Source organism: Pungitius pungitius, chromosome 1 (assembly GCF_949316345.1).
Source record: "Pungitius pungitius chromosome 1, fPunPun2.1, whole genome shotgun sequence".
Classification (NCBI taxonomy): Eukaryota; Metazoa; Chordata; class Actinopteri; order Perciformes; family Gasterosteidae; genus Pungitius; species Pungitius pungitius.
In genome coordinates, this window is record NC_084900.1 from 26,732,334 (window position 1) to 26,745,170 (window position 12,837).

Sequence of the window (12,837 nt, forward strand, 5' to 3'; positions counted from 1 at the left end):
ACTATTACTGCAACTAATGGCTGTACCTCTCTGCAGTCATGAACCGCAGGAGCTGTAAACATGGTTGATTTAATTATTTAAACAGTCAATGTTGATTTTGTTGTTTAATCTTTAATCTCACTACTGCATAAGTAAAGAGCTCAAAGGACAATTGCACTGACATTTTAGAATATGATTTTTGTGAGAACTAGTTTGAATTTTATTTTAAGATTTAACTCTTTTATAAGATCGCAGCCATAGAATCAAAATCTGTCTCAGACTGCAAGGATGACACCTTCTTTCCTTGTCTCTATGGCAACAGCAGAAATAATACAGTACAGAAACATAAAATAGACTAAAGAAACACTTTGGCAATGCTCAGTTTCCTAGTTGACTCTTTTTTACTCCTCGCTCCAGTGACAAAAAGGAGAAGAGCACTTATTTGTGTTGAGTGAAACGCACTAAATGGATTAGAATGGAGCTCAGGATGAAATTATGAAAAAAGGTAGCAAAAGCCCTGCAGCGGTGCACATGATGTAGCCTCTTTATTTGTGGTTGTAAACATTAAAACCCTTGAGGATTTTTACTGCAATGCAGCATTCTTTTTCAAATGTTTTCTTACTTCTCAGAGTAACTTTTAAGTACATAAGTAGGCTCTATTTTTAAGAGGCTGGTTGGCTGTATTTGTTCAATTCTTCATCAGCGCCCTGCTTCACTCGACTCCCTTGGTGCAACAGACTTAAATAGGTTTTATGATGCAACATTGTGAAGAAGATTGCATAGGCAAATTCTGCATTTTAAATCAATACACCAGCTTACAGCTGTTATTATTGTGTTGACTCAAAGTTGTCATTTGAGTGCAAACCTCTGTCGGTTTGGCGTGAGATAGTTGGAACACAATGTTTCAGTTTTAATCTTAGCACATCCCAGGGTAGCTTGAGTGAAACATCTAAACCATTTAACCAGTATACTGCTTGAAAATCAAACATAATTGTGTCCCTTTTTTGTTCATCTGCAGGCTGCGTGGTGACGGTGACGGGGCGGCTCACATTCGTCAGTAACAGGTCTATGGAAATTGAAGTGTTGGTCGATGCTTCCTCCCTGGTGGAGGCAGACCAATATCGTGCTGTCTCTGCCTTCTTCACCTTCATCTCCCTGGACAAGGACAATAAACCTCTGCCTGTCCCAGCTCTTACGGTTGGTAACATGCAGTCTTTCTTGGTTTAATCCTATACTTTCTTTTATGTCCAGATAAGGCTACATTTGCACAGGTCTGTGAGAGTGAGGGTGAAATGTAGATTATATGATGAGTCCACCAAGTATAGTGAAGCTTACTTTAAAGTTGTTTTTTAAAAACCTTGGTCCCTCAACCTTTTATTGCCAATACATAAGGCCGTGGATGGCTTGAAGGTCAGTGTTCACTTTTTATTTTGGAAACTTGCCCTCACAGAAAAGAATAACACACTGAAATATAAAATGCACTTTCCAGAGCAAATATATATTTTAACAGGCTAACAAAAATAAGTTGTATATTAAAACAAACTTTCTATCTAACGACTTTTGGAATATTATTGTCCCGTTTGTCCTGTCACTTTTAAGAAGCTCACATCATGAGCGACAATGTCCTTTCTTTGGAAATTTTGTGCATCAGTGTCTTGTCAAGTGCATTCACTTATTTGCTGTGTCTGCGCAATTCCCCCTGAGCAGTGAGGGCTACATGCTAATATCTTCAACATCGCTGGACATCTATGCGTGGCTGACTCAGCACTTATTGTCACAGTGTAAAGTGGATGTAATTGTTTACCTGCAGAGGGGAGAGACGCTTGCTGTTTGCTCCGACTTGGCAGGACAGGCTGATCCAAACCCTGTTTAAATGCAAACAGTGTACGCGCAGGCCATCTGTTAAATATTCAAATTATTTCCTGGCTCTATTTGAACTCCGTGGTTGTCATTGTGGTGATCTCTTTAAAACTCATCCAGCTATTCTGCAACATGAAGTCAGTTTGCCAGTGAATGGGATTTAGCCAACAGAGGGGTCATTGAAATTCCATTTAAAGCACTTATCGAAGGAATCAGTGGATTGCAATTAGTTGTAACATTAAATTAATTGACGTTAAACTTCATTTTTTTAACTCAATGTTTAATAATCTGTTGTTTTTTAAGTGGTTGCTGTTTCAAAATAAGTTTAACAACTAGTTTTTTTATTCATTTGGTGGTAATAGCATTTACTTTGTAGTCCAACACTTTATCTAACAATAGTATGAGGTAGCAATGCACCAATCGGACTTTTCAGTTCTAAAACCGACATATTATATATATTGGCTAATATTGAGTATCATTCCGATACCAGTGTTTTCATAATGTCTGCCTCGCTTTGTGGAATTAACTATTAACTTATTTTTCATAAGAAAGGCAACTTTGCTTTTCTAACATAGTTGAACAAAGAAACAAAAGATTTTTATTTTATTTTTTTATTAAAATGATAATTCAAACTTGGTAACCTCATCAGTATAGCCTGAAGTGGACAGCTCTCGAGACATTTGACAGAGTAACAGCAGGTAATTCTACTCTCAAGTGCACACTTCGGAGAGTTTGCAGCTGATCATTACAACTTTTAAGTCTATGCAAAGTACTGAGTAAGCCAGGAAAATGCATTCAAAGAGAAAACCCAGTAGCAATAATCAGCTATACCCTAGAATGTAGAAAATATATAATATATTATGAAACCTACAAATTACTGTCTATCTCACCCTGAGATCTTAACAGAATGGTGGTGCTGTCTGATAGGAAGGTTGCCAAGCGTGGCCTTCAGTACGGGGCTGAAGTGTTGATGGTTGTTATAGGTGGGTTGTCATGCCGCCAAGTGCTGCACTGACCCCTCCGACCATAAACACAAACACACTCGTAAAGGCGCAGCATCAGCCATCAACACCATGACACATCTATCTGAAAACGGACTCCTCTGCATCTGCCCCTGCCGAACTGAAATGTGTGCGTCACCGCTGGTTGCTCTTTACAAAAGTGCCCGTCATTCTCCCCATTTCCCTTTCCACAAAAACCCATGTTTGGTTTGCTCCATTGTCTGCCCACATCCACCCATTCATTACCTGGTTGTCCATCTTGCCAAGCTTTTGTTTTAATGCCAGAGAATTGCAGCAGTGGTTTGTCTTTGTAAATTTCTATGTTCATCTCAGTTGTATGAAAAAAAAATCTCCTGGTAATTTTAATAATTCATCCTCAACACTATAAATAGAAATCTTAATGGAGGCAGTGCTGCCAGGTCTCTGATGTAGCATGTCAGATAAACAAAGGCAAGAATAAAGAAAATTGGTGATTGCGTGTGGACTCACAAACGGTTGAGCAGATGAATGACCACTATCTCATGCGTTTTTATTCATATGACTTAAAGAAGGAGAACGAGGCTCAATCAGGGCTCTTTCTTGCTTTATCGTTACGAACTGATGGCGTGAACATGGAAGCAGACACAAAACAAGGGAGTGACCGTGCACACTTGGTGAAGGCAGACCTGTTCTCAGATGTCAATTCCTTGGTGTTCATCACATGTGGGAAATAGGGTTTAACACGTCAATCCAATTAACACCTGGAAATGTGACTAGGAAAATGGAAAGGCAATGGTGACATGAATTAGCCTAGTAAGCCGGAGAATGTTGAGTTTAATCGAGTGCAACAATTGCAACAACTATTGTTTCTATAAAGATATAGTGGAGTAATGTCTACTTGAGGTGAGGATGAAGTCACTCTTCCTCCGTGTGTGTGTGTGTGTGTGTGTTGTTATACGGCTCTCGAAGGGATGGAGTCTTTGTGAAGGAGTGGCATCCATCCTCCTCAGGTAAAACACTGTTGGCTCACTCAGCACTTTCGCAGAGTTTAAACCGTTAGTTATCAGTTGCCGGCTCTTTGTTGCCATGTCAGAGATCCTTCACCTTTCAATGTCACTCCAAGTTATCTTGTATGATTTTTCTAAAAATAAATCTGTATCATCCTGCTCTCCGAGTTGCCCCATCTTCCTTATTCAAGAAATCCAATTCGTCTCCCTCGTATTGCGTCTTGGTTGAACTGAACAACAGTGTACCCAATTATAAAACAAATCAACCTCTCTATGTTGTTCTACTCTTTGTTTCAGGAGTATATCTTTTGCCAAATTATGATTTTAATGAGTACCGTTTTCAACATGTGTCGCTACACTTTGAAACCTTAATATTGACCACCTGCGTTTGCAATGCACGATATTACTTTGTAATTATTTCTGAGGTTCAGGTTGAGTCTCCTCCTCCAAGCTCTTTAAAGTATTTATATGGTCACTGAATGTCTTATCTTTCTTTCACCTAATCCGGTTGAACAGTAAGTTTCAAAAAACGCCCATGTCAAACCTCTACTAATAAAATGGTGATAATATTGCGGCAGATTTAAATCCAGTTGTGTCTATAAAAAGCAATGTCAAAAGGATGGCTTTTGGAATTAGTTTGATACAGGTGATTTTTACCCCATGATCTCATCCTTATTTTCTTTTCAGTGAGCATGTTGTTCCTACTATTTTTAGATTTTCCTGTTTTAGCTCAGCAGGGGTCGGCGGTAGGGGGTGTTGTCACCAGCGTAGCACACTGTGGGTGATGCTCAAGTGGGGAAAGAGGACAGCAAGAACAGAAAGTCGGATAGTGAGCGATGCCTGGCCTCTGCAGCCGTACCCTTGTTAAGCACTGAAATCATGTATACGTGCACGCTGGGGCAGCAGCGGAATAAGCAAAAAATGCCTGGAAGCACCTTTGACCAGCGTATGTCTTTGTTATGTTTCTGATGATTTTCAATGGGGTAACAGTCGCCCGAGGTTAGAAAAGGCTGGCTTGCTACCAGAAGGTCAGCACTTTGTGCCAAGTGCATACTGAATACCAGCTGTTGGTGGGAGGATGTGGTTATACTGAGTGTGAACATGTGCTACACTATGAATGAAGACGTTTTTCCTGAAAAAACATTGAGCAGACCTTGTGCAGAGGCATTATAGTCTGAAATGTACATACAGTTAATAAATAAATTCATTCATAGTAAATATACAGACGGTTTGGTACTTCAGTGTTTCTCTTTCCTCCCATCTTCTATTCTTCATTCATTTCTTCTTCCTCTATTCATCGACCCCCCCTCTCTTTATTTCCATCCTCTTTTACACTCTCTATTCTTCATCTCCCCTCCTTCTCTATCTCTCCCCCTCCTCCCTTGGAAAAGACTCAGCTGGCCTCCTGTGACACAAAAACAAGCCCGGTCGTCATGGCAACCCCCTGTAGTCCAGATGAAGTGATGCCAGTTTATTTTTAGATGCCTCCCATTCAAGACAATCAAGAATGGGTTAACATGTACACTTGCGCCGCAGATATTTTGTAATCCAAGGCTCAGCATCTCATCAGGCCTCAGCACAATAACCTGTAAAGGATGGATAATCATCAATATAAACCATTACTCACTATTAGGTATTATCAATGTTGTCCAGCTCTTGCTCGTTTTTGTTGTTTTCCTCATGTCCAATTAGGACCTTCAGCCGTGCCAGAAAATGATCAGAAAAGTGTTACTATCAATTAAATAACAAAAACTTCAATAAGGAAGATTACTTCTCGATTTGTCACTCTATGTTGCATTTTAGCAAGGATTTGTTCTTCAAATGACTGCCAAACATTTTAAAAAGCATTCAAAGGCAACGTGTACATTGTTGGATTAGTTTTTCCAGTTTGTGATTTGGGTCCATACATTTCTAAAAAACCAACTTTGTGATTTAATTCAATGAATGTTATTTCACTCAAATAGTTAGCTGCCATTGCAGTCAAAGCTTGTGGAATGCAGTGTGGGCTAATTGGCCTTTCATTTTAAAGCTTTTCAACAAAATATGTTGCATGAAAAACAAACCTAGAATACACTACCCAAGAAACAATGAATATAGCCATTATAGTTGCACACATAACTTTATTACTTATACAACCGGGCTGTTGCTGTAACCTTGATGAAGCTAAGATTGTTGAGGAAATGATTGTTATACAGGCCGAACATCAGATATGAATCATAGCAGGACAGAGGGATCCACGGCAGAGGTCCGTTCAGCATTCAGGAAAAACCAATGTGAAGTATTTGATTGAATTATATTTATGTTGTATCTCTGCCTATCTGAGTATTTGGACCCATTTGTATGTTAATATCTAGGCTGTCATTCTTCTAGAGCCCGTTGCTTACAGCTCAGTGCTACTTTTGAGGATCCGGCACTTGGCAGTGCCACTGATGCCCCGTGCCCACTCTGATAACAGCTTGTGCCAACACAGAGGAAGCCCTCTGGCATTTGGCTGGCATTGTCCGATCAGTCCCTTTAACAAGCCTTGTCCCTGTTCCAAGTTTACATCATTTGCCACGGTCCACTCAGCTGTGCACCTAATGGGCGACCAGCATGGCAGGTGAAACAGCTTTTATTCTTGGCTGTTTGACCCGATCGGCTGTGGCTCTGATGCCTGACCTTGTCTCGGTCATCGTTGGGCGACATTCAAATGAATACCTTTGTTTGTTCCAGTGATTGTAGATAATTATTCATTCTAACTGATTTTTTATGATCCACATTATTGGTTTAATTTAGACCAGACAGAAAAAACCTTAAAAACTGTTGGATGGATTGACAGATACAGTCATCCATCCACTGCTGTTGCAAATGTTGTTATACTCGCATGCTTTACTCAGATGGTCAACATGGTCAAAGAGGAACCCTTGTATTTTACACCTCGTGGGCCATCGCTCTTGTCATATATAAACCGTTACACATTCATTCATGTTGATTGCAAAGTTACTGCACAATGGGTGCTCAGTAATTGCACATTAATTTGTTCGTTGCTTGATTTGTAAAAGCCCCTGTGGTGTGGTGGTTAGCACTGCCTGCCTAGGTTCTCTCCGGGTGCTCCGGCTTCCTCCCACAGTGCAAAGATCTGCTCAGGGGGTTCGGTTACTTGGTGACTCTAAATGGCCCGTAGGTGTGGAATGTGAGAGTGGTTGTTTCTTGCGTGTACCCCGCCTCACTTACTCGATGTTAGCTGGGATTGACTCCCTCCCCCCGCGACCCTCGAAGGATAAGCGGTGCAGGAGATGGAAGCAGTATGGAAGGCGACTAACATAATATAACAAGCATAACTGCATACATGCATGCACTACAAGCACTTTGCATGGCTCTGCATCAGAGAGTGATCAGCAGAAAGTAATGGTAAATAATCATTGTTATTAGACTGGAGCCACTGGGAACACTAATTATACAAGGACACCAAAAGGCTATTTTGAGCCAAGCATTAAATTGTCACTTTGGGTTATGCAAATGTGATCTGCATTAGCATGGACTTTGTATGGATGCACAGCTTAGCATGAATGCACACAAAGTATAAGAAGCATAAATAATTGGCACTAATGGACAAAAAGTTGAAACACCAGTATTAAGGCTTTGTATTAGCTGTGATGTTATAGTTCACTTAAACTATTAGTCCAAATGGGTTAAACTGCTATTTTGAGTAGGAAAAAATAACAAATGTTAGAAAGGAAATCATCTACATTGCATTATCCTTAAACAAGCATGACATGTTATATAGAGGGAGATGTTGTTATAGTGCCAGTCTGTCAGTTAGTGAGCATATTTTCTTTTTGGAATGGAAGGCTGTTTTCCCCAAATAACCTGCAGCTTTGTTCCTTGGAATGAGAACAGTAACTCCTTCTTCGTGTAGTTTTGGTTTTCCGGACTAATATAATAAAACTGGAAAAAGAGCAACTGGAAATGTCATCTTGGAAACGGGTTTGTTTTTGTGATGATGAAAATGCTATTTTCAACAGTCAGGACCTACATTAAAACTGTCCTTCACCCCAAGAGTTAGTCTCAAAATTTCCCACAGTTTCCTTTCCTATTGCATCAAAACTCTAGGACCATATTGTTATTAACTGTTATTCCTAAATAGCAGTATCCAGGTGTACTGTTCATTTTAATTGGCAACCTTGTTAAACCGTCCCAATGTTACCCACTGATACCTCGAGAAAAAAAGGGCTGTTTATCTCTTGTAACTAACTGCAGATGCAGCAGACAAATGACTGTTTGACTATTGTCATACCTCACTGATTCTTGTCAAATGTCCCATCATCTTACCAGTAGTGTTTTACTTGGATCTGGTTGCATGGCTGCAGGCTCCGGGACTATTTTTGGGCTAGTAATGACATCATTTTAAACCATTTTGCTGTGTTGAATGATGGATGTTTCTGGTAAACGCAATAGCTGTGCTAAAGTAGAGGATTTATAAACTTCTGTTTGGCCCCCAAATCCCCTTGTCAGGCGTTATTTCAATAATACTTTAATGACCAGCTCTAAGTATGTTTTCCTATATGCAGTCCAACTTGCCAAATACTCCCAACTGATCAAAGACCTGGTACTACACACACACACTCAAACAACTCAAAATATGTTATATCAATGGTGAGGACTTCCCATAATGGCCAAAGCTGACTTTTGGACAAAACAGCTTTTCGTGCAGTGATGACATTAAAAGCATCACATAACACTTCACATTTCACTTATTTTAATATGCAGCAACATGTCATTTAAATGCCCTACTTGTAATTGTACAACACACTAACACACAGGGAAAAATAAAATGTGTGAAAGGCCTCTGCAGGTATTACAGTATTTGTTATTTGATTTCATATCCATGTATTTGCTGTGTGACTGTACACAATCAGTGGCTTTACCACAACAATACTCTTCACAGTTCATGAATGTGTATCTTATCAAATGTCGAAGAAGAAAATTCCAGTTTTTGAACATTATATTTTGTGAAAAGCACTTCTGTTGAGGTAAATATTTAAAATGACTGGAACTTTGGGGAAACCTGGTCTCTCTCTCCCTCTTTTATTCTTGAAGGTCGACGAACTGGAATTATTATCCATTACTTTCAGTTGAACGGCAGAAACAAAATTGACTGAGCAATATATAGTGTTATATAACCAGCATACAACAAACGCACCGACACTACAGCGTTATTCTCCTGAACGAGCTATTCAAAGAGAAAGCTGTTTTGTCTGCGGTGCAGCATCACTACTTGAATACTCTCATCATATTCGTGACCCCTGGATTCGTCCCTGGCGTGGTGTTTGGTCATGTGTGTTATCACCCCGCTCTCTCCATAACGTTAGGGCACCGTTAGTCAGCCTAGCACCCTGTGCTGCTGAGTGGCAGGGGCTCTTAAATCTGCCAACCACCTGGTGTGTGCAAAGCCAAGGGCCTCCATCTGAACAGCTCAGTGACGTTGGTATTCAGTTTTACATACGCAAACATGCATAGGCGCGTGTGTGTGTGTGTGTGCCGACATACAACACACTCCCCTATCTTCCTAAGGACAGGGTGCAGATGAGGGGCGTGGGGGAGTGTTGACAATGTCACACACTGTGGTATTGTTGTTTAAGTCACGAGGTTGCCAGGCAGTGGAAGTACAATGCGCAGCCCATTCCTCCCTGAAATCAGCTCAGCAAACCGAGCCGCGAAGGAGAAAGAGAAGATTCGTTCTTCACAGACTTGAAAGTGCTGCTCAGCATACAAACAGAAGATGTAAATCCAGGAGCTCTTCACAGAATCCCTGAGTGTGATGATGCTGTCAATATTAAAAATACTACTGAGACATTGTGTACTTGGTGTGCCAAAACAGATTGATGAATATATAATGTACATGACACCATGTTCATCATATTATCATCAGACAGAAGTAATGCTGCTGAAGACCAAAGAACGATTCTCATTAAAAAGACCTGACATTCTAATCCATATTCAATGCTGCCAGGTTTGGAAGAAAATGAAATGTGCATGCATACATTCACAATGCTCTGCGTTGTTCAATATATTATTGTAATGACTTAAAAATCAGTCATTAGTTTTAAGGAATTTTAAATGATTTAGTGTCTTGTAAATATCTTGCAAATCATCTCATGAGGTTTACTTTACTTCAATTAATTATTATTATTTGGTCTCTAATGCAAAACTTCTGCAAGTCTCAATTGTTTATTCTATATATGACAATATAAACTGTACAAATTGGTGAATTAGATCAGAGCCCAACGTTAATCTAACAGCAGTGGAAGCAGTCCAGTGCACAATATGTATAAATGATGAATGTGTCTGAAAACAATTTTTCTGTCTTTTTTCCCTTTTCTTCAGATTAGCGGAGTGGAGGAGCAGAGACGTTTCGACGAAGGCAAGGCCCGTTACCTCCAAAGTAAAGCAAAGAGAGTTGCAGATAAGGAGCCCCAGCAGTGAAACGTCTGCTGCAACAATATGAACCCCCACAGTATGAAGGAATTAAAAAACATCTCCCCCTGTTCCGTTGTTGTAGAAACCTGTGGTAATGCTTCTTGTCCACATATGGCTGTACATGTATTTAAAATTAAAAGTGCACCTTTTGAATTGTGGATATTTGAAATGATGTATCAAGAAAACTCATGATCCAAAATGACAGTCTGACTGTAGAAGAGAACTATTTTATTTTTGGAAGATTGTTACGTATGAAGACTTCTTGTTTGGTGTCAGTGCAAAGCGATAGTTGGAAATGTGTCAATAAGTGAGTGAATAATAATGAATAAAAGATCCAAGCGTGAGTCTGGGCCTCTCGCCTCATGTCCTTGCTAGTCTGATGATGATCTTGATGATGATGTCATTGTCTTGGGCATGCCTTGGCAGAGAGGACACACGCCATCCATCTTTTTAGCACAGTGTCTTTCACAGAGAAATCAGGGGGGCTGGGGGGCTTTGACTCAACTCGCATCCCTCCCACGCCCGCCCTTCCCCTTTCCTCCTCTGGTAGTCTGTCACCATCTGACTCCGCCAATCGCTCCGCCTCAACGTTCTCTGCTTTTTTCCATCCTGCTCCCCGTGATGTCGTCATCCATCGCCATTCTCCTGTAACCTCACTTTCTCCCTCCTCTCATTCACTCATTTTGCCCCTCCGTCTCCCCTGGTCTTCTCACTGTCTTATGGTAGTTGATCTCCACATGAGATGTGAAGACTGGTAGAAAGAGATGTATTTGTATGGCTATATTTGTCTTTGTGTATGGCCTGGGTGTGTGTTTTCAAAGATCAGAAAGGTGAAATCGGGGGCAGTAGCAGCTAGTCAGAAATCAATATTCACATGGCCAGTGATTATTAACCTGCCATAAATCTCCCGTTACAATATTTAGCAGGATTGTTTCTTCATTTGCCCATTTAATAAATAACTCTTCGACGTCAGTAGGATTAAGGGGGCTTCAAATCATTTACAACAGATGGCAAGGACTCATGTGAGATCAAACCTAGTTACAATTCAAAGATTAAAGCCCAATGAGTGACATCTATTAAGAACAGAGGGCAGCACGGGTGACCTCCGTTCTTCTTCCTCGTACTGTTGTCTTACACAGACAGAAACTGATTTGTCATTGGCTCTTGAAAGTTGTTTTTTTTTCTCTTGGCCCCTGAAAACGGAAGTTAGGCTCAGGCTGCACCAGGGGAATATATCTATTTTTAACCCCAGTGAAGTCGAGGCATGTCGTGGTAGAAGGAGAGCACACAGGGAAGGACAGGAAGGAAAACGTGATCCAGGAAGACGGTATCCATCTCAGATGGCGAGACAAGACTATATGACGAAATATGAGGTAAAGAAAATCCCATGCCATATCAGCGCACACATTCCAGAATGCCCCGATGTTATTTCCCATTTCACAACAATATTCAATACTGTCTTTGGCTATTACAGCTCATAGCAGCTGGCTTTCAAACAGAGACCATAAAAAGGGAGACACACACTATGGTAACCACGGTTACTCGCTGTGAAAAGACTTGAAATAGAAGAGATGACATTATAAGATACCAATTTTTCTCTTCTAGGTAAATCAGGTGTAAATAATGAATGTATCATGTGTGTGCTTGCTGCTAGTGAACTGCAGTATGTATTACGCACTATGCATCAGCTTCATTATGGTTTTCTCTTATGTCTTTGCATCTAAATTAGCAGACCAGAAGCCATTCGTTTCCTGACCGCAGGGGGTTTCACTCACGAGACAAGACACAGGGGTCACTTGTGAAAATAAGTCTGTCAATACTTTTATGAAGCACTGCTTCTGTTGGCAGGATTTGTTGATGTTTAAAGACGTCAGCTTCAGGCAGTAAATGTTTCGTTTATTTTTTTGTGCTTCCTGGAACACCTTCACAGAGCAGAAATACAATTCCTACATTCAAGCCTTCCTCTGTTACCTGGGCTTGGAGCCAGAAGGGCTTCCTTGAAAGGGAGAAGGTGATGGGCCGTACTTTGTCTGGCCTGAAACTCCATTTTTATCATCCTCCTAAGGGGGCCTTAGTTGGAGGAACTTATTCTACATACAAGGCACACAAAATCCTCCTCGTAGAGAGGTGGAAAGGTAAACCAGACATGAAGTAGCGTGAGGGAACACATCAACAGGATAGTCCTTTAGAAGTATTAAAGAGCTGCTCTCTCTGTGTGTGTGTGTGTGAAGGCGTAGCTGACAGTGAGAGTGGGGGCAGCCCAGTGCCAGCGGAGCCAGTGGGCGGCAATGCCTTCTGTTACTTTTTATTTCCAGGTCACCTGGCATTGCAGAGGAGAGGTTAGCGACGGGAAGTCTGATTCTCTTAGCAAACTCCCCTGTCATGTGTGCTTTTAATGATGGACTTTAAGAGTCTAAATTACAAAGATAAAGCATTCACAACAGGCTACACCCGTATTTATCCACACGCCATTATACGTGTACATATATCTGCTTCGTTACACAAGCTTCATCAGGAATTAGTTCCTATATATATGCTATATGTATTCTCTG

The 12,837-nt window shown here is 40.7% G+C and overlaps 1 protein-coding gene across 4 annotated transcripts in view; it reads left to right on the forward strand.

The window, feature by feature from the left end:
• Positions 1-10,629, forward strand: part of acot7 (acyl-CoA thioesterase 7) — a 38,002-nt gene extending 27,373 nt beyond the window's left edge. For all 4 annotated transcript variants that reach the window (XM_037478024.2, XM_037478022.2, XM_062563933.1 and 1 more), the window contains 2 exons: positions 998-1,176; positions 10,193-10,629. In XM_037478024.2, coding sequence (XP_037333921.2) covers positions 998-1,176; positions 10,193-10,291 — 278 coding nt within the window. In that variant the 3' untranslated portion in view covers positions 10,292-10,629. The remainder of the gene's footprint in view (positions 1-997; positions 1,177-10,192) is intronic.
• The last annotated feature ends 2,208 nt before the right edge of the window (positions 10,630-12,837 follow it).